Genomic DNA, 23,069 nt, shown 5'->3' on the forward strand with positions numbered 1-23,069 from the left:
TAAAAAAATAAGATATTTTCTGCCTGCCCCTTTAATTCCATCATTCTGTGATGCTGGTGAAAGAAACTCAGCACATCCATTCTGAAATATTCCCTAAGAACTGCACTTACTAAAGCTTGGCTTAGAGTCAGAAATAGTGAATAGGAGATTATAGTAGGAAGACAGTTCAACAAACATACAAGTATTATATACTACACTGGAGAAAGTGGCTACAAAAAAGTAATGCATGGACTTCCTCAAAAAAGTTAGGAATATTATTAAGAACATTAAGAACACTCCATAGCTTTATTAATGGACATTATAAATGCCAACCTTACCATCTTAAGAAATACTATATGGTGTCATAATCAGAGAGAATGTGGTGTTATATCTGAATCTGTATCTGAATTGATAGTTCTTTGTAAGATGCAAGATGTCATCGGGATCAACATCCCAATTTTTTAAATGTAGACACATATCTTCTTGCATTTAATGGAGATATTCAAAATAATTGTGTTTCTTTTGCATAATTTTTAATCCCTCCTAAGACTTAACACTAGCTTTGTCATATCATTTTTTCAAGGAAATGAGAGTAAATTTATTGTTGAAACTCTACTAAATATCAGTGATAAACAGATTCCAGAAATACATAGTTATAGCTAGGAATTGAATAAATTAAATCAATATCAGTTTACTAAGTGCCTACTATTTCCTAGGTACTATGGTGTGAAGAATAAAAGAATACTCCAAGATGCCTCAAATATCTTAGATTCTGCTTGGAGAGACAATATCCAAATTTGAACTTGGGCGAAATGAGTTTTCCTGTTTCCCCTAAGAGTGGTCTGCTGTCATGGCTTTATGGACTATTACACTGTACAGTAATTTCTCTTCCTTGTGTTTCCTGCATTAGGCTATGAGCCCCTTGATGGTAGGAGCCATATTTGTGTTTTCTTAGCATCTAGTAGAATACCTGATCAAGTTTTGTTAATTGTTAAATGAATATTTTTGAATAAATTTAAGAAACACTTCAAGGAAGAAGTGTTATCACAAAAAAATGCATGATTAATTGCCGAATGAAATGTTGAGGCAACAGTTTTTACAATAGTTTAATTTGTTTTAGTTCAATAAATATTTATTGTGCCTCTAATATATGACAGAAGCCAAGTTAGAGTCCGTGAAATTGCACATGGTTCTTGGTCTTAAGTTGTTCCAGTGTTTTTAGCCGACAGTCCCCTCTAATCTGAAAACAAGTTAGGCCAGACCATATGATATATGTAACAACAGACAGAAACACAGATTGCTCTGAAATGTAGAGGAAAAGTTCTTGGAAGGAGAGTGAGGTTAGGAAAGTTTAAAAACAAGAAAGAACATTTAGATTTGAGGACTCTAGGAGAACTGTGAAGGACGAGAGATTAAGTTCTCAAGGATGGTGGAAATTAGGAAACATCAAGTGGGTAGAATAGGTTGTTCCAGTGTTAGGTCATGTACATGGCCTTGGTGACCAGCAGTTCCTTAAAAATATCCGTAGAGCTTAGACAGATACGGGAAGCCTGGAAGCCCAGATATAACAGCGGTTCTCCCCAATAGATTTTTTTGAAACCTTATGAATAATTTGCTCTATGAAAAGTTTAACTCTCTTCTAGATGTGCGAATGTTCTCACCTAGATACGCTCAGAATGTTCTAATGGTTATCTCAGGATATCTGCCTAAATGGAGTGAGACAGTCACCACCACCTTTTAGGTACCCTTTGTCTAGAATAATAAGGAGGTACAAAAAGAAGTAGCTTTTATAAGAGCTATTTAGGGATATGGAATTTGGGTTTAATAATTCACACAAAAGGAATGGTAACATTAGAATAGCAGACCCTAGGGGCCTTAGATAAAGCATGAAACACACCACTTGGAGAAAGTGAGACTTCTTGGACATAGGAAATACCAAGTGGTGGCCAAGAGAAAAGTTGAGACAATGGGCTTCGAGTTGCAAGACTCTCCTAGGTTTTTATTGAGTTTTTTTTTAACAAAAAATGAGGACTTATTCTTACAGGCTATGACAGATTTATAAATGCAGACAGAATCAAGCACTAAAGAAAAATTAACTTTTTTATTGACTACCCACAAAATACCTACTTGTATTTTAGAAATGATCCTAATTATATCGTTATTTTAGCACATTGATAGTGTTTAGATATAATGAATTTATAATGTCTTTATTTGGTATCTGTTTAGTGACACCATGCAAGACCTTCTTTTGGTTCTATTACACCACAGAAGGCTCCTATCAGTTCCCCGGATCCCGCATAAATTACTTAACTTTTCTTTGCCCTGGGCTGCTTCTGTGAAGCATTCCCCTATCTGTGAAGTGGGGATGGAAGCCACAGTAATGTAGGAGCCAACAGTTACCGACTGCTTGCTCTGTGCAGGCACTGTCCCAAACGTTTGACACCAACGATTTCTAGATAAAATCTTCAGATAAACCTTTGAGGTAAGTACTAGTCTAACCACACTAGTCTAACCACACAGTTCTTGAAGGCAAAGAAATTGAAGCAGAATTTAAGTAACATGCCAAAGACTGGTAAAATCCTCTTCCAACCTTCACAAATATGGCGACAAGTAGGCTTTTGGAGAGAACGAATTGGGAGAGAAATGGCAGTATCAGAACGAAGAGGTTGTGGTACCCCATGCAAGTTCCCACCAGCTCCTCCATCTCTCTCCCCTTCCTCAGGACAGCTGAGCCACTAGAACACGGCTCTGAGGAGCCAGAACGTGCTTGAATGGCTGGGCAGTATGGCCTGTCACTGAGTTCCCCAGAGGCCTCCTGATGCAGCCTTCCCTCCCTCACACTTGCTGCCCACACGGGGGGCTATGGAGGGAAGTGCTTATCAGCACACATCATGGCACAGAAGAAACTCAAGAGTAACGTTAGCTCTGGCCACAGCCACTGGTTACTGTAGCAGACTAAAGCAGATTGGGAAGAAGTAGGTCTGGACTCGAACTCTGACAGGCTGGAGGGGCACCAGCAGGATAAATTCATCGGCTGTTGAGAGGAACTGCACACTGGCAGGCCAGATCACTGTCAGAGGGGTCACATTCAGACCACAGCTAATTGGATGTTAATGGACACAGCATCAAGATGTCCCAGCCCAGGTGGGCAGTGAGCAGAGAAGGGGGACAGGGGCAGCTGATGCTTGGGCTAGGGTCTGCCAGCAGCATTGGAGACCGCCTCAGTCACCAGGTTGCCCTTCAGGGCTAGACCTTAGCATTTGGGGAGATCCAGGAAAGACCTAAATCCAAAAGAAGGTCCAAAATCCAAAAGGTACTGGGAGGCTTATGACTGGTAGGCAAGTCCAGAATAAAGCAAGGGCTCAGCTCCTGGGACACAAATACTAAGTTCAGTGCACTGTTTTAAAACTTAAACTCTGATTTTCTTAAGTCAGGGTTAGTCCAGGGAGAGGGGAAATGGACTCGAGGCAGAACATGAAGTCAGATGACCAAAGCCGTAGAGAGAGAAGGCACCAGAATCAGGTAGGGCATGATCGGCAAGACTAGATGCAAAGCGTGCTTCATGCACAAGAAGGGGCTTAGAAAGAAATACCACTAAAAACCAGGACTTCAGGGGCACCTGGGTGGCTCAGTGGGTTAAAGCCTCTGCCTTCAGCTCAGGTCATGATCTCAGGGTCCTGGGATCGAGCCCCGCATTGGGCTCTCTGCTTGTCAGGGAGCCTGCTTCCTCCTCCTCTCTCTCTGCCTGTCTCTCTGCCTACTTGTGATCTTTGTCTGTCAAATAAATAAAATCTTAAAAAAAAAAACAAACCAGGACTTCATGCAATGTTCATAGTTAAGAAATACTTAGACTAAGTGGTAGTTAATGCTTCATGTGTGTTTTAGTACAACAAAAAAAGACATACTGCTGTTAATGCCTTTGGTTTAGTATGTTGAGACATGGGGACATCAAAGGGGAGGAGAGGGTCATTTGGATCTAGAAGAGAAAGTTCCCAACGGAGCTGGATTTTCCAGCCCCGAGACTTCTCTCTGCCACCAGATTCCTCCTCAAGTGACACCGCAGACCTGACTCATTTCTGTGCAGCTGATGCCCTGTCCATGCTTATATTTTTCTAACTGACAATGAGTGTTCTTGCCAAATGCCAGGGCCCATAGTCACATCTGTTTGTCTCTCCTCTGCAGCTTGTCTGAGGCTGCTAGGGAGCACATTTTATCCAGGGGCAACTTCAACTAGGCCTAATTCTCTGAAAATCCTCTGTTTGTAAGTGCATACGATGAAGGGACAAGTCCTTCCTCTTTTCCCTTTAATATTATTGTGTTTGACACTGCCTGCTTCTGTCCCTGTCAGCCCATGTCGAAAGCCAAGTTTTCAGGCAAGATGGTTTTCACTAGGATTTTCTTTTGTTTTCCCCTTTTGTTTTTTCCTGTTTTTTGTTGGTTTTTTCCTCCAGATAAAATGCCCAGTTTCCTATCACCATACCATTGAAAAGAATGAGGGGATAAACCAAGTAAAGTGTGTTTCAAAAGCAAAACGAAATGAAGACTTCTTTCTGAGTTCTGCTTTTCTAATATTAGGAAAATCTTCAGAATCAGTATATGGGAAACTACGTTTCTCATCATAACTAAGTGACAATACTTACTAATCCAAAACAAAAACAGCATTATTTCTTGATCCTTTCCACTTAAAGATATGTTTGTTTACCTTTAATAGTAGAGGTGTGAGTAATTATAAAGATATTGGGCTTTGATTTGTCCCCCCTCTTCTCCACTGCAGTCAAATACTGTTAACGGAAACAAATACACTGGTATAGTTGATTGGTAATTTCCTTGCAGCGCCTTACCAAAAAATCTTAACATTATTTTTTGATAACTCCGGGTCTGTTATCCTTCTTCAAAACACCATACACACACACACACACACACACACACACACACACACACACACACTCACACGCTCAAAGCCAACTATCACCTTGAATAGTAATCCAAGTATTCTGCTTTGCAAAAACAAATGACTGAAGAAACAAGGCTTCCTTTGAGACACTCATTGATTTTAAATTAAAAAATAACTGCTACATTTTACATTAGGAGTGACAACAAATAACAGAGTAGACCTTATTCAGTGTTATCCATAGCAACTTCATTGCACCTGTGTGAAAGAAAAGGGGGATGGACAAGCCTGAAGGGGGTAATCTTACTGATCAATAATCCAGATCTTGGAATGCGCTGTAGCAGATAGTCAATTCCTGATAGAATTACTGAAATGCAGCCCGCTGTTTTTCTTATGGCTCAGGTCTTTCGGTTCAATGTACTGACTTTATTAACTTGAACTTTATTCTCCTTGAATGTTTGTCTGTCTCTTTTCCTTTATGTGGCTCTGCTGGGAGTGGAGGAGGGGAGTTGAGTGAAGATGTTATATTCCATTTATTCTGTAAAGATTCCTGAAAGGGAATTTTTGGTCCAGCAGATGAGAAAAGAGGTTTAAAAGAGGGATTGTTCCTGAGATTTGTTTTTCACCGTGTTTGTAAACAGGCCTTCCTAATAAGTCTTAATAGTATAAAAAAAAAAAAAAGATAAAGTCTAAAGACAATATTGACTTTGGAGAATTATTTTTCAAGCAATGAGAAGACTCTGATTACACGCCATTCGTACCAGAACAGTGGAAGCCAGCGATGTTAATAGTCACAGTGGGTACTTAAGATGTGTCAGACCCTCAAGTATTCCTTCTAATTATTTCCAAAAGTGTATTTCTTAAGAAGGACCCTTCTGTCTAATTTTTTTTTTTTTACCTTAGTATGAGCTTTAAATGTGTCTGAAAGTAATAAAACCTGGCATTGGGTATTTTTGGTGTTTTGTTTTGTTTTGTTTCATTTTTTTTTTTTAATAATCCAGAATCAGGGCTTTTCATGGGCTGCCTGCCCACTTCCTCTCTCAGACCAACACAACGAAGTTCCATGATACAGCAGCATCGTGTTATTCTCAACCACGACAGAGAGGAGTGACGGGAAGCAGTATGTGTCTGGATTTTGCAAACCTAGTTGCCCTGCATCTCATCAGTTTCAACCCTGGCCAACCCCGCTCTTTACCGGCATTCCAGGATTCTAATCTGCCCAACCGTCTCTCCTGCCTAATGATCTTTAATGACTCCATGTCAGCTATGAAATCCAGATACCTTCATTGCCATATGGGACATATATGGCCCAAAATCCAGCCCCAGCATTCTTCTTCCTTCAAATTGTATAGTCCCTTCTCGAAAGATTTCTCCCCAGACATCATGAACTACTCTTAAATCTTGAACCAGGACAAAATCTTTATTGTTTAAAATACTTTTAGCAAAGGGATGCCTGGCAAGCTCAGTCAGTAGTAGAGCATGAGACTCTTGATCTCAGAGTTGTGAGTTCAAGCCCAATGTTGGGTATAGAGATTACTTAAAAATAAAATAAAATAAATACTTTGAGCAACAGGTATAGAAAACCTAACCAACAATGGCTTAAACTAAGGATATTTATATATTTCAACAAGAGGATCAGAAGTAGATGGTCCATACTTACCTGGCAGGGGAGATACCATGATCACGAAGGTGGTTTTCCCAGGGCGAGGCTTATCCATTGCACTCCGGATGTGCTGACCCCTGCGATTTCCCCAAATGTGGGAAATTCGACTGCATAATTTGTGGTAGTGGGGGACTGCGTTCGCGCTTTCCCCTGAATAATAAAAAAAAAAAAAAAAAAAAAGTAGATGGTCCATGGGTTGGTGTTTACAGTTCAATAACAAAAGGGCCATGACTCAGAATTCAGATTCCCACTTTATTTCCATTTCCAGAATGTTCCTTTCCCCTCCTCCTCAGCTATTGCTGATATCTGAGCCTATCTGATATACGCTCTGCAGAGTCAATATTGCTGCAGTCTTTTGCTAAGAGAGGTTTCCAGAGGGATCACAGATGTCCAAGGATAATATTGTACAAAAAGGTAAAATCATGACTCTATCACAGGTATAAAATGAGTAGGTGTTTGAGATACTGTTTAACTCATGAGTTAATGAGGGAACCAAGCTTTAAGGAGTTCAAAGAAGAAGTCAAAGAAACACAGATTTATAAGGAGTAAGAAGTGTAGATGTGAATGGGCAGATGAGTGCAGAACTGACTTCTCCACAGGAGGGAAGATTGTCCTTCCCCAGGACAATTCATTTGTATTTCTATAGACGGGAATTATTTCCCATTGTTCTCAGGCATCCATAACTCCGAGTTGTTGTAAACTAGCTTCCATAGAATCAGAGTCTGATAACAAGAAGAATATGCTCTAAAAGTGTAGTTTTCCACTAAGGCACAAATATTTCCCTACAAAAGATAAAAGGTATATTCAACACAACATGTTTCAAACTGTTATATAAGGCCTCAATAATATAATCTCTAGTGATAGCCAATGAAGTTGGTGTTGCCCACCACGGCCACCACTGTCCCTAAGTATTTCATGCACTCATGACTTCATCTCCCCACTCAGACTGTACATTCCTCCAATAATAGGAAGTGAACATTCCATGTCCTTTGTATCTTCCATCTCTTCTTTCCTACTCTTTTCACTGTCACCGCCTCTGTGGGATCTTACGCTAAGTCAGAATAGATACTAATAAATGCTTGCTGAATAAGTGAATTCTTTGATTTTGTATAAAAAGGATGTGTCTTCTTTGATATTATTGTAGTTTTTAAAAATAATCTAATAGTTTTTAAAAAGTAAATGGCATCATAACCATTCATTTTTTATTTATTTTGGCATTGGAGCCAGGACCACACCTCAAAACCCAGACAGTTCTGCATGCCTAAAAAGATTTTGATGTATGTGTGTGTGTGTATTTCTGCAAAGTTAGTCACTACCTGAATGAACTAATTTTTTAAAATATTTTAATAAGTGTATATATTTATTCTCTAACAGAGAAACAGTACGCACTCAATACGAAAGGAAGAGAGAACTAGACAAATTGTCTGTTGCTATGACCTGTATTAATAGATTTTCACAGTGTTTTTATTTGATTGTGGATCAGCCAGATCATTATTGTACTGTACTTTGTGCCTTATAGGTAGAACCTATAAGTAAATTTTACTTCCCGGTAAAATTACTGCCCAGTTTTTCATTATATTTAAACACCTGAGAGGATGTGTATAAACATATATATCTTGGTTTTTACCTAAATCAGTTTTTTCCTTTTAAATTTTTCTCTAATAATCTGGGTGTGTAGGGGAGAAAATAATTTTTCTCTGTCTTTCAAGATTCTTCTAGCTGGATTAAGAATCAAACTGACAGATTAACAGGAGGAAATCAAATTAAATTCTGTACATACGGGGAACCCACACAAACATGAAATTCTAAGGACAGTGAGGCAAAAGGAGATCTATATGATGTCCTGAACTAAGGTGAAGGGAAATAGGAGTCTGGAACTTAAAGGGAAGGAATACAATTCATGAGAAGATGAAAAGGAACAAATATTTGGTGCACTAAGTTTGTTGGTCTATTCAGAAACAACTGGATATAGAGAAGATGATCCAACAGGCCTCGCTAGGTTAAATATGAAACTTCAGGATACTACCAGATATCTCTGTGAATTACTAAAGGAACATGTGCTGTAATAAACATACATCATTTATTTCTGCTTCATGATCCCCAGATACTATCCCAATGCCACATCAGGGATTATGATCCAGGAAATGAACAGAGTCCTTTTATAGCTTGAAATGTTTGAAGACTTTTAAATCCTTCCCATCTTTGTATTTTTTTTTCTTGATTTCCAATTGGGCCATTTCTAGTTTTTTGAAAACTTTTTAATTTAGGAGTCCATGATTAGGCAAAATTATCCAATTCTAACTAACTTCAAGAATAGCAGAAAGTCTGCTTCTCAGTTTTTAAATATCATGTCTTTATAAATATAAGCCAGTATCATGTTGGCATATTTAGGGGAAGAAGACCAGCATTAACACATTCAAAATTATGCTTCCTCACCTAGCTAATAAACAGTTAACTAAAGAATTCTAATCATACGAATTATGAGAGAGAACATCACTATTTCCTTCTGTCTGTTTAAAATGTTTTAAGAAAATTCACTGCCACATAATATCCTAAAAGAAATTGATCATACTTTTCCTGTAATAAATGTTGCTCTGACAGTAAAGCATTAGTAACCAATTGATAACCTAGCAACAATATTGTGATCTCTTTAGATAATTAATCTTAGCTATTTTCCTGTCAGAAGCAACAGTGCTTGATTTTATGTTGAGCTAGAAAGATTGCCAGTTTTGAAAATTAAAAAGCATTCCTTTTATATTATTCATTCCAGTAACAATTTATGATGGCGCATTTAGCTGCTGAACGCTTGTCAACAAACGTAATTATGTTTCGATATAAACAAGATTGGTGGTTTTACTATGCTGCTCCATCTTTGTTGAGAATGTTTTGATTTAGGTTCAGATTATACAAGCTGTGTATTTATGTGTCATTTTTTTCCTCCTTTGTTAATAGTTTTCTCTGATAATTACTTGTAGGCAAACAAGCATGCATTTAGGATCCTTATGCACAGGAGATATCAAACGGAGACGAAAAGCTGCACCTTTGCCTGGACCTACTACAGCAGGTAAAGCAAAAAAGGGTTGGGCCAGAACACAAATACAAAGTTCATAAATCATCGACAGGAAAATACAGATAATTCTAAATCACTTACACTGAAGCAGAGGCACAGTTTACAAGCAACTGTTAAATCATTTGCATTTGGTGGCAGGATATATTGCATGTTCCTTGTTTAGATTTTTCAGGCAGCCAATCAGTAAAATATTTGCAACACACCTGCCCGAATGCAAGACTCTATGTGAGGTATTAAAAGGATGCAACAACTTCAAAAGCTGTGTCTTTGGCCTTCAGAAACTTATAGACTGGTTGGGACAACAAGGCATAAGGAGATGAAAAGGCAAATACCTCCAGAAGAAATTAATAGTAAGAAATTCAAAAGTATAAGGAGCAGTCAAAACACAAAGCCCCATATTATGGAAGACGGAAAGGTAACCATGAATGCATCAGTCTGGTTTCTAGTCCCAGCTCTGCAGCAGTCCCAGATTCGTCTTTCCTTATTTAAACATAGGTGCCTGGCTGTCAGTAGGGCATGTGACTCTTAATCTCAGGGAGGTGAGTTCAAGCCCCATACTGGGCATGGAGCCTAATTTAAACAAACAAACAACAACAAAACTGCATTAGAATAAAAAGTCTCTCATTATTTCATTATTTCCACCTCAAAAATCACATCCTTCAAATAACATCCATTCTAATGAGTGTGGAATAGGGGAAACCACAAGTGCTGAGCAGGGAGAAGTCAATAGACCAGAGGGGACAGGAAGCATTAGGAGGGCAAAGGCCCAAGCTTAGTGGTGAAGGATATGAGTAACAGTATGTTTAACAAAATCTCATGCAAGAGCAATGATAAGGAAAGCAGAGATAAAAACAGTGAAAGGAAGAAGCCAACTGGGCATTAAAATGTAGAAACCCACCTAAGAATAAGGATTTGTGATGCAGCAAACTGACTCTAAGAAATGTTTTCAGTGTAGATACTTGGTCAGTTACGAAGAATAATATATTGCCTGGGATCCTTAACCACTAACCATTCAGATTAACCTTAACCATTCAGATTTATAAACTTTAACTTCATTTGGGAAGCACTTTATAGGAAAAGTTATTTTTTCCATGATGATTTATAGAAAATGAAAATAATATCCATGTCAACCAGGAGAATAAACGATGAGAAGGAGGGAAGAAATCTTGACATGGTGATTACAAAGAAATAAAAGATGTAAAGCTTTAATTCTCTATTTCGGAGATCTGTCCTACAGTTCAGTACTAAAAAATTGAATCGCTTAAAATTGGAGCAGTTGTTCCATCTAAATATAAAATTAGAAATTATGCATGTGATTATGAGTAAATGTAATATTGATCATCATCTTGTAGCTATACTGAATTTTCAGAATTTGGAAGTAAGAAACACCTATGTGTGGAATGTGTATTTATGTAGAATAATATTTAGCACTTACTGGGTGCCTACTATGTAACAGAAAGTTTGTTACTTCATTTTATCTTTGTAACAGCTTTATGAGCTAGGTGGTATTAACATCACTTTACACCATAAAATTAAGATTCAGAGAAGTGATAGGTTTTTCTTCGTTCCCTAAGAAGATAATAATTATTGAATGGCAAAGGGAGGTTTCGAGGCCTACATCTCCCTGCATGACTCCTAAATCCCTGTTTTTTTCTATGACAACATATGGCCTTTTTGTAAGAATATATTTTAAATACTGTTCTGTTACATATGTTTATTTGAACCTGCTATTATATCTTAAGTTTCATAGAAGAGTTACCTAAATATTGCTAGATAGAGATACAGAACATTCATGAGAATACTTCTTATATATCTTTCCACAGGAACATACAGGCACTTTAGATCAAATACATGTCATAAGTTCTTCAATTCAAATCTTTCATAAGGCAGGTGTAGGATTCTTTAATATCCCCATTCCAATTGAATGGTCCCCTGAATTCTCTTATCTTTCAATGATTCAAACATTAGTGGCAGAAATAGTACAAGAACAATCTTAGGGATGGAACTAAAGCACCTCAGTGCCGGCAGTAAGGAAGAGAGAATATCAGGGTCAGGTTCTAACACTCTGAACATATGTGAAGTGAGAAGGAAAATGCTTAATGGTTGAGGAGAGGATAATATAATTATTTCTACAAGGTGATTTTGACGTTACAACTCAGTAGCATCAGAGGAAATCATTTATACGGAGTATGGGTATAAACATTAAACTTTAGCCTAAAACATTCATAAGCTTATACCAGCATATTCCAAATGTTGTATTTCAGAACTGTTGTGATTCTCTTAAGAGTCGGGATTTTGGTTATGTTACCAGATTTTTTTTTCTTTTTTGCTTAAAGAATAAAATGCATAGAAATTTAATGCATTTTTGTAATTACTCACAGTAGTGGAGTAAGAGAATTATGTTACTCATTTCCAATGCATTTTTTAAATCCATGCATAACTGTTCCTCTCAAAGAGGTAGAGAACGAGGTTATTTAAAAGTCCTCAGTTTTAAAAAGAATATCTTCTAATACTAATGAATCAACTCTAAGGTGAAGATTATTATCCAAATTCAAGTAAGAAATGCTTTTGCATAAATACACTTTGATAATGAGGTTATGAATCCTTGATCATCTTGTCTCTGAAAATTATAATTTTCAAATTCTGGAGTATATTCAGCCTTATAGTAGTCAATTATATTTAAGCTTCCAGAGTTGAGTTAGCATGTAGAAGTATTTCAGAGTGAATATTCTCCCCATTTTATAGGCCCTCACAGACCTCCCAAAAAACACATTGAATTGATATGTATTTTCACACATCCTTTTGCCTTTAGTCAGCATTCCGTCTAAGCAGGGAAAATGCAGGTAAAGATAACTATGTCTCATTTGAAATAGGGGATAAATGTTAAAAGGCAAACGGCTCAAATATTATGTAATGATCCCCTCTGATTTATATGTGAAAAGTTACACAGTTAAACAGCAGGTTTAGAAAACATTTACCAAAACAATGTCAGAAAACTGTAATTTGGCACTCTTAACTTTATAATCCTGAACAGGGTTTATACAACAATTTAAGACTCTAAGAATAAACAGTTACTTATTGTATACATAATAAATACTTTTTAAAAGTCACCTATGAAATTGGTAACCCAGAATCTGATCTTTACCTGCTAGTGTGTTGAGAATTTTACTCACCCTGTGTTAACAGTAGCATTGAGGCATAATGTCATTTGCTTTGTAAGGCTCTAGACTAGCCAGCAATGTTATCGGTTGAACATTTATTAATTGTGAAAGGAACACCGAATTTATTTCAGTGCTTTAGCTTATTTACTGCTCTTTCACCTTTGTATTTTGTATTGACAAAAGAAAATGAATATTGATAAGGTTAGGTATTGATTTCTAAATGTATGGCTGCTTCTCTGCCTCATTCAAAGTCACAAACCAAAAGACAGTAGGTGTCTCGGTAGCACAGGATGTAGATTGACTATTATAAAATTGAGAACTGTTGAAGCAGGAAGGTTTGCCAGCAGAATGCATTTTATAGTTTGAAAAATGTCATCTGTAAAGGTGAAGAAAAGCAGCGAACAAAATAGGAAGAATATTATTAACACATTCTTAAAAGCCAGTCAGCAGCGTTGGTTATGGTCTGTGTTTTTGGTAGAAGTCTTAGCTTATTAAGGCTCTGATAGTGAAAAGATGTGAGTATGCTTTTTGAAATATGGAGGCTACCTCAGTATTAAATGTGTTGTTATCCACAATTAGTATTTCCTATTACTATTTTGCTTTCTGTTGAACTGATATCCTGGGAGAAGTAGTCATCATAGGGAGTCCACCTTTTTCCCATGCTTTTATATTATGTGAAGAGATGCCTAGCAAAGTTTAATTTCTCGGTATAGATATTGGTTCAGGCTGCACTGTCATGGATATGCAAGATTTTGGCAAGAGGTTGCTTTACAGCTTTTTTGTGACTTTCGGACTTCTTCCTCAGCATCCTACTGATATTTCAATAATAAAATAATCTCCATGAATACTTAAGGCAATAAAGGCAACTTGTAAATCATAATAATGGATGAAGATTTTTTTTTAAGTGTGCTTTTAATTAAAAGTCATACTAATCATAATCAGGAAATGGTCAGTATAGCCAAGTGCCCTTCCAAGGTGCCATATCTCTTCAGTTGTCCAAAATTTATTTATCAATAATTATGTTTTTATTTTCTCTTACCACTGGATCTATATGACCACTCTAGATTATCTTATCTCTCCCAGGATTTTAAAATAGGCACTTTGGGGAGAGATAGTTGGTATTAATTTTGAAACCAAATTACACTTAAATCTGTAGCAAAAGCTTAAGAAACAGATCACCTTCATCCTCTTGACACATGCACCACCAAACTGCCTTTCAGTTTGGTGTTTTAGGAGAGTTTCAAACAGCTCTCCATAACCTTTTGGTACAAGGAACACTTAAGGAGAGGGTAAACATCCACATTAGATTGAAAATAATCATGTTCCTGACAATATAAAAGCCTAAATAATGAGAAAGTATACAAACTACAGAACAGCTGGCCATGCTGAACAAAATATGAAGCCATCTTTTTAGATGCATAGATGAGACTGAAGGAGAGAAATTGTTCAAAACCAGGAATGGTCCTGAGCAGCTCCCATGCTCATGCCCAGTTTTGCCAATCTAGGAAATCCTGAGGTAGTTTGGTCAGTGCCCATGTAGGAAGGGAACTAAGCTGAGGAGGTGGGTATAAGGATCCTATCAAGCCGGAACCTCTGGAAAGCTCTGTCCTTAGAAGAGGGCAGACTAGAAACAAAACTTAGCCACAGGCACAGGAAAATAAAGAATCTCATTTATACCCAAGCTCCAAGTAGAAGAATCTGAAGATATGTAACCAAGAGCCTACCTCATATGAGTTTCTGGTTTAAAATTACACCAAGCCAAAAAATGAACAGAAAAACTGGTCTTTGGAACAAATGCAGAGCCACTTTGGTGGTACATGGCTTAAACCCCAATGATTCTCTTCATTTCACAAATGAAAACCTAGTGAAGGTGATATCATAAACCAAAATTAAAAAAAAAAGTTATAAACAAATTTAAAAACAAAAGGAAGTAACTGTAGAAAAAAATAAGATAGGTAAGGTAAGGAGAAATTTGAGATTCTTACTTACTATGAAAAAATCTTGAAAATTATAAATTCATTGGATGGGTTAAACAACAGGCTCAATATAGCCAGCCAAAATAAAATAAAATAAAAAGTAAAAAACAGTGAATTTTAAGAGCAATCTGAAGAGATTACCTAAAAGAAACACTGAGATAAAAATATGGGAGATAGAATGGCTGGAGGACTTGGAGGAGGATGAAGTTCAACATACATGTAGTAGAATTTCCAGATGGAGTAGAAAGAATAGAGAGGTCCATTATTCATGGAGCACCTTAACTGCATTCATTGAAAATGATAGAATTCTTATAACTGAAGAAAAATGTGAATATTCATATTCAAAAAGTACAAGTCCTTATCAGAAAATAGTAAATGGGGCGCCTGGGTGGCTCAGTGGGTTAAAGCCTCGGCCTTTGGCTCAGGTCATGATCCCAGGGTCCTGGGATCGAGCCCCGCATCAGGCTCTCTGCTCAGCGGGGAACCTGCTTCCTCCCCCTCTCTCTCTGCCTACTTGTGATCTCTCTCTGTTAAATAAATAAAACTAAATAAATAAATAAATAAATAAAAGAAAATAGTAAATATAAATGTTGTCATACCTAGACGCATTGTTTAAAAAAAAAAACCAAAACCTTAAGAACACCAAAGAGAAAGAAAAGAAATTAGCACCAAGGGAGAAAAGATGTAACCTGCATAGGAATATTACACTGGCAGCAGACTTAAAAACATCAGTACAGTCCAGAAGACAAGAGATAATATTTTCAAAGTGCAGAGATAAAATAACCATCAACATGATGTTTTATATCCAGTTAAATTATTCCCAAGAGTGAGGATGAAATAAAGACAATTAAAGGTAAAGACCAATTATCACTAAGCTTAATACTTCATGTAGAAGAATGGAATTCATAAAAAGAATCAAAATCAAGAAGAAATTGTGAGCAAAGAGATTGTTAAACATGTTCATAAAGCTAAAATATTGAATATATAAAAGTTAATAATGATGGTGACAGTGCCCATGAAGATGATTAATTTGATATATTAAGAATAAGATGGAGGGTTGCCTGGGTGGCTTAGTCGGTTAAGTATCTTTTTGGCCCAGGTCATGATCTCAGGATCCTGGGATTGAGCCCTGTATCAGGCTCCGTTCTCAGCATGGAGCCTGTTCCTCCCTCTCCCTCTGCCCCTCCCTCCTCCCACCCCCTGCTTGTGCTCTTCCTCTCTCAAATAAATAAATAAAATCTTTTTTTTTTTTTTTATAAGTAAGATAGAAGTAAAACTCTGGACAACAATATGGAAATGTGAAGAAATAGTCAGGTATGCATGTTGATATTTAAAGGTAATCACTAAACCAATAAAATTATATAATTTTCAAGCTGATAGAAGCAAGCAAGAGACACCAGAAAGGAAGAAACAAAAATATAGAGAATTCCACAAAAAGGTAGAGGAATACAAGATAAATAACATTAAATAATATAAGAAAAATAGATCCAGATACACCAATGATCAAAATAAATGTAAATGGAATAAATGCATCAGTTAAATTCAGGGATTATTATAATAGATTTTTTTAAAAACCTGTAAATATTTACAAGTACATCTAAAACTTAAATTATAATTTAAATACCTGCCAGAGAAACTGGATTTACAGCAAGCAAATGAATCTTTAGGTATTTCAAGAGAGTTGAAACACTGTCTTCAGACCAACTTGGTATGCTAGTTTAGACTAATAATTTCTCAGGAGTTTGAAATTTGTGAACAGTGAAATCTCAGTCATTTGGGAGAATGTAGCAAAAGAAATGATATAACAAAGTAGTGGTGATATAATATTTTAAGTCAAATGTTCAGTCAGTGAAAGGGTAACATATGGACTCAAATGTAAGTCCACATTCTAAGTGGGACACTTTCTAGCTAGTTGACTTTGGGCAGGTGTGTTACTTCTTCAGACCTCGGTGTTATCTGTAAAATGGAACTGATAATACCTATCTTTTAGATTGATAAGGAAGATCAAAAGAAATGGTGGCTATGGAACCATTTGTAACCTGAAGAGCTGCAGACATCATTATATTTTGTTATCCAACTGTGTTAGTATATGTTTGCTGTATATTGTTAGTATATGTTTGCTGTATATTGTCCTTATGCAAATTGAGAGAAGTTATTACAATTCAGCTATAACCCAGTTAATTTTTTTTAATTGTTTGAAGCATCATTGTCACTAAAATTGTTTATTTGCCATTAATTCTCATGGAAAGTGTATAGGTTCTTGGAGTAAACTTAAGCAAAGTTAGAATCTTGCTTACTCACTGTGTAGTCATGGTCCAATGACATCATGTCTCCAAGGCCGACTATAATTCCTTCCTAGCACAGTTGTTATGAGAAATGGGTATAATGAATGTCATGTGCCTAACAAGTAAACCATGTGCTTGGTACACAGTAGGCAAACCATAAATGGTCCTGATTATATATTATTGCAAATAAACATCTCCGTGTGCCTTCAGAACCAACACAGTTTTAAGAATTTTTTATTTTAGTTTTTTGAAAACACTCTTCTTTGATTTATAATGATTCTATAAGAAATACATTTCTATATAACCAAAGTATCTATTAATAAAAACACTTCTGGGGCACTGTGGGTGCCTCACTCAGTTGAGCTTGTGCCTTCAGCTCAAATCATGATCCCAGGCTCCTGGGATGGAGCCCTGCATTGGGGCTCCCTGCTCAGCTGCGAGTGTGCTTCTCCCTCTCCCCCTGCCCCTCACCCTACTGGAGCTGTCTCTCTTGCTCACTGTCACTCTCACTCCCTCAAATAAATAAAATCTTTAAAGAAAGAAAAAAAAGAAAAAACTTCTCCAAACATGTCTATAGATCTATAGATTATGTCTTTCATTCTTTACAAAGTATTCATCACTTTGGGAAAAAAAAAAAACCAAACATGAAATTAGTTCTACATTAAATTTTTATTATTTAAAAAGTATGTGCCTTGTATTTTAAGCAGGTAAGGACTTGAATGAATTTGATTTAGCAAAATTCACGTGAGAGATGCTTACAGTATTGCAGATAAAATGCAGAATCATCTGAATCAGGCTCTTCTATATTAAGAATGAAATCATTAAAACATCTGACAAAGAGTAGTAACACCTACCATTTTCTCACATCTTGTGCTCAATGCTCTTTCCTTTCTTAACAGTAATCAAAAAAAAAAAAAAAATCCATGTCCTTAAATTAGTTATGGAGAACAGAGGACTATATTATAACTCGTGATTTTAATAACCAATAATAATAATAACCCTGCCCCCCAGCTGACTAGTAAAGTACTAGGGAGAAGGGGACAGGAAGAAAGAGTGAGGGCATCCCGCAAATGCTCAGATGCGTCCTGAATGCGGGGGAGGGACTGAGGCAGGTGCACTAGCTGTTATGTAGGAAGCAGCGTGTATCACCTCCCCTTCCATTGGCTGTTTATCCAACATCAATACAACACTTTAGGAGCCAAATTACTAAACAAGCTGCCAATTAGGCTTGCAGTCATCTGGACAGATTAGCAGCTCGGAGAGGCCGATACAAGATTTTCATCTCTTGAGCCAATTACGCAAGTGAATTACCATCCACTAAACTCCTAGGAAGATGTGAGGGGAAAAGACCCACTCAGCTGTCAGAGAGAGAGGCGAGATCCCGCATGACGGGGGCTGGGGTCGGGAGCGTGGGAGGGTTAGCAAGCTAGGTATTGCTAAAATTGCTGGAGCAGGAGGAGAGTCTTCCAGGAAAGGACTTAAAAGATTTAGCACTGCCAGGAGCAAAAGGAAAGGAAATTATGGTTGTAGGATGCTGTGCAGAGACTGAGTTGTTCCACTCCCAAGTCTTAATCTCATAAAAAGGATGAGAGCCCAATGGTAGATCTCACTCCAGAATCACTGTCCATGAAAAATGAACTCACTGTTATCTTGTCTTTAAGGTTGCATAGAAAAGCTTTTTTTCTTCTTTTCAGGAATCCATGTTTCTATGTGGAAAGGTTTAGCATTTGAGAAATTAAATGTTCTCCCTTTTTTAATTTTTTTTTAACCTGAAAGTACAAGATATTGCTTTACCTTATTTTATTTTCATTAAGAAGAGAGAAGGAAGCAGCACCTAAAAAACAGAGAGTGAGTTCTTTAACGTTTAGGTAAAAAACACAAGTATGGGACCACCATGCTTGAAATATCAACATTTTTAAATGGCGATACTCAATTACCATTTGCTGTTCCCTTTAGAACTGAGAAATGACTGCAATTTAGCCATTTTTTAAGAGGTGTATTAAATTGGCCTCATATTTTTTCTTAAATATTTAATTTTAAACCTGAACTTTAGCAAGCTTTTGTATCCAAAATATGATTAAACAGATGTGTAGCCCAGAACACCATTAGACCTCTGATGCAATTTGAGCTTATAGATGGAATTAAACTAATTCGTGACAATCACATAAAAATCAAGGATGTGGGACAGGATGCCAGTGCACTGTTCAACCTTATATACCTGATAAGCGGCTGTTCAGAAAATATTAGCTATCTTGGAGGCCAGTCTGGATTGCCACCATAATCGTAATTTCAAAATAAAACTCTAATGGCTCTTTTTTCTTATATTAGGGAGGAGTTTCGACAAAAGGCTTTTCTTTAGTTTTGTGTGTGTGTGTGTGTGTGTGTAACTAAGGGGTCCATTTTTTATATTATATATATGGGTGTGTGCATATGTGCACAGAGAGATTTTATATATATATATAATATACCTATTATATATATACACACACACAATGAATTATGAATTTTTTAGATACCAGTCGTTGTCATTCAAGCTGTTCACAACTAAAAGTTTTTTTTCCATTACACACTAAGATACTTGTTTCAGTGAACTAATTTAACAAATCCAAAACTGACTCACACACACACACACAATGAATTATGAATTTTTCATATACCAGTCATTGTCATTCAAGTTGTTCGCAACTAAAAGTTTTTTTTTCCATTACATACTTGTTTCAGTGAACTTAAGACCCAATTTAACAAATCCAAAACTGACCCATTGTGGTACCCTGGTTCTTATTTATTGCCTGTTACTAATGCAGCAAATGTATTCCATTCTCAGTCCCACAACGTACTGAAGATTGAAACTACCACAATGTCCAATAAAGGGCTTTGAAAATCAATTGATCAGAGTAAATGAATGTCCGTTCTTAAAACTGATTTCTAGCACTTTGCAGTTTCTTTCTTCTACAACTCAGAATCAATGCACTTGCTCTTCCCCAGAATGCTAGATACAAAGTACCACATAAAATAAAACTGTTGGTTCAACCTTGCTATTTCATTTATTATGAATTTTTTAACCATGAAATACATATCCCAAAGAACACATGGAAATGCAGAGGGACTGTTTAAAGAACAAAATAATTTTTTTTAAAAGGACGAAATAATACACTGACCATTTCTGTAACCACCATCTGGGCTAAGAAATAGAATGTTATACTCTGCAGTCCCATATGTAATAATTTTGTTATTGTTATTGGTGCTTGAGGATCCGTCCTAAACATAATATAAGAGAAGGAGAAGGACTGAGAGTCCCAACCTTCTTGGTTGGGGGCAGAGGACAGGGGATGGAGTAGAAGGTGCCCTCATAATCCCCAATCAGGGAGGAAAAATTAATGATGTTAGAAAAGGGGTAGAGAGGGCTTGTGGGTTGGTGCCGAAGAGAGTAGTGAGTGGTCTTGTTAGCAGCTCCCCATTTCAACCCTCAAACTGTTCAGGGAAACAGCCGCCCACATTTCAGAGCAGCAACATGCTGGACCCTGGGCTGAGCTAGTTATACACGAGAGGCATCCTCAGAACTTTGAGAAGTGAGACGATCTTTATCCCTGAAGGACTAGAGAGGGAATGGCGAACCAACGACAGCATCCCTGTAAGTTTGCGACCTCGGAGTTCTACAACTGACTTGTTGGAAAGCTCTGGTGTAGGAGGTGGGGCTGAATATGTTCTCATTAAAACAATGATTGTTTTAAGATGCCCTCATCCCCTTTCTCCCACGATCTCCAGTATTAATTTGATAATCACTTCCTTCTGCAAGGGGAGTAACCACAACACATGCTCTGAGAGTTGATAGTTGTGATTGCTTTTAACTGGTTACCTCTAGATTGGCTAGGTTCCCCTTTCCTACACCACAGTCTCCCAGCTGCTGCTCCAGGATGAACAGAAATGGACACCTGGGAGCCCTGGCCTTGCTCCACCTCAGGTGCACACAGCCCAAGGCCAAGTGGAGGGAGCTCAAGTTCTTATGACTCCTTGACTTTTACATCTGTTAATGTCTCAGTCCTTTGGCTTTAGATAATTGGTACTTCTGAATCAATGTAGAATCAAATGTACATTTCATAAGCTCAATTGTTTCCATAAGAGCCTCCAAGAAAATTCAAACTAAAAGTCAATCTTTGAAAATGCCATCAAAAAGAAAATGCTTAAAATAGGTGTATCTCTAAGTCGTCTCTGCTGGGAACTTACTGGGAACGAGCTATTTCTAAATCTCACGATAAGCACTGTCCAGTCTCCTTTTCCAAAATAAGAAATGGAGGTAGGTAGGAGATCAGGGACAGAGGAAAAAGGGAAGAATTATTTTATATATAGCACCATCTGTAACTTTAATATTTTATTTATTTATTTATTTATTTTCCTCTATTTTTTCCCTTCTTGTCTGCGTCTATAGTGATCAAAACATAGAAATGGAAGAAGGAGAAAGAAAAGACTTCTTATAGTCCAAACCATAAATAACAAGAAGAGGATTAGAACAGTGTAAACAGTTCCTAGGAATTAGGGATGCCAACGGTTGTGCTTTTTGTTTGGCTTGGTTTTAGTTTTGGTTTTATTGAATGTCAAGGCCCCAGGCAAATGTATGATACTATGGTGTTAGGTTGGTGATTTTCAGAATTACCATTGAGGCTAAGACAGGAATGAAATAAACCTCTTTGTATTTTATCATTTGCTGAGGATACTTCTCGTGCAGGATCTCAACTGATTCTGGCCACTTTCTGTGAGGTAGACATTGTTCTGTTTTATAGATGCGGCGACAAAAGCCACAGGAAGTTAAGTAACTTAATCAGCTACTCATGAGTAGAGCTGAAACTCTAAATGAGACCTTTATTCCATTCATCCCTCTACCCCATCAAGGTCCTCATCCCAAGATGAACCCTGCCCCCACCACCAGCACCTCCCACCCAGGTACGTTGTTGAAAGAAAAACTTAGGAGAATATGGTCTTCTTAGTTTGAGAGTATCTTCACCTGTACTAATGTGTTTTGCAGGGTGTGGGTTTTTTTGTTTTATTTTTTGGCATTTTGTAATTTCAGGATTTGTAGGGGAAAACGCCCAGCCGATCCTAGAAAACAACATTGGAAACCGAATGCTCCAGAACATGGGCTGGACACCTGGGTCAGGCCTTGGACGAGATGGCAAGGGGATCGCTGAGCCTATTCAAGCCATGCAGAGGCCAAAAGGATTAGGTCTTGGATTTCCTCTACCAAAAAGCACTCCTGCAGCTCCCACTCCCAATGCAGGAAAATCCGCTTAAGAAGAAAAGCAAAGAAGAAATGTTTCACAGTTTTTATTCACGATATAGATCCCATTGTCCTAAAATTACAACATAGCTTCCATTTTTGAAGCAGAAATCTACATTGCCTCAAACTCATCACTCTAGCGTCTTCACTGCATACAGTCCAGCCACAGTGAGAGAGATGGGGCTCCGTCACAATTCCTGGTGCTAAAGTGAAAACCTTCACCTTTTGCAGTTTTCAGCTATTTCTAGGTATAAGGAACACTCATTTCTCCTATTTATTTTGATCTCATAGGTCAGTCATTTCTAGCTTGATTCGTTCGTGTGTGTGTGTGCATGTGCGATGCCCAGGCAAATGTGAGCACACCCACAGGTTTCTCGAATGGGATAGGCCAGAGAGGGTGGTGTTTGTATCATCCCTAGAACTTGAAAGACCTCGCATTACATCAGTGAAGTCCTAAGCAAATCTTTGTGTGAAAGGCTTGCCAATTTCATGTTCTGATTTTGGCTCTTTTGTAAGGATTCTGTAACAGGGTGGTCCCAATGATCTCTCCTTGGACAGCGTAGGATAAAGTTCACAGTTGACAAACAACAATTAATATTTCCCTCTGACATTCTGACCAAAATAAACCTCATCATTGTTATCACCAGAGTGCCCACAACATTACCTTAGTACAGATTTTACAAATTTTACCTCATCTAGAACAGAAAATAATTATTGAAAGAAAAATGTATTTTTTAAATTCACCATGACTGAACTGTAAATTCTATTAATC

At 37.3% G+C, this 23,069-nt stretch overlaps 1 protein-coding gene and 1 non-coding gene across 3 annotated transcripts in view; both read left to right on the forward strand.

The window, feature by feature from the left end:
• Nucleotides 1-22,412, forward strand: part of GPATCH2 (G-patch domain containing 2) — a 168,516-nt gene extending 146,104 nt beyond the window's left edge. For both annotated transcript variants that reach the window (XM_045982910.1, XM_045982911.1), the window contains 2 exons: nt 9,509-9,597; nt 22,091-22,412. In XM_045982910.1, the coding sequence (XP_045838866.1) occupies nt 9,509-9,597; nt 22,091-22,311 (310 nt within the window). In that variant the 3' untranslated portion in view covers nt 22,312-22,412. The remainder of the gene's footprint in view (nt 1-9,508; nt 9,598-22,090) is intronic.
• Nucleotides 6,523-6,686, forward strand: LOC123928564. Its single transcript, XR_006815773.1, has one exon. It is a non-coding gene; the product is annotated as a U1 spliceosomal RNA (small nuclear RNA).
• Nucleotides 22,413-23,069: the final 657 nt, after the last annotated feature.

Source organism: Meles meles, chromosome 17 (genome assembly GCF_922984935.1).
Source record: "Meles meles chromosome 17, mMelMel3.1 paternal haplotype, whole genome shotgun sequence".
NCBI lineage: Eukaryota > Metazoa > Chordata > Mammalia > Carnivora > Mustelidae > Meles > Meles meles.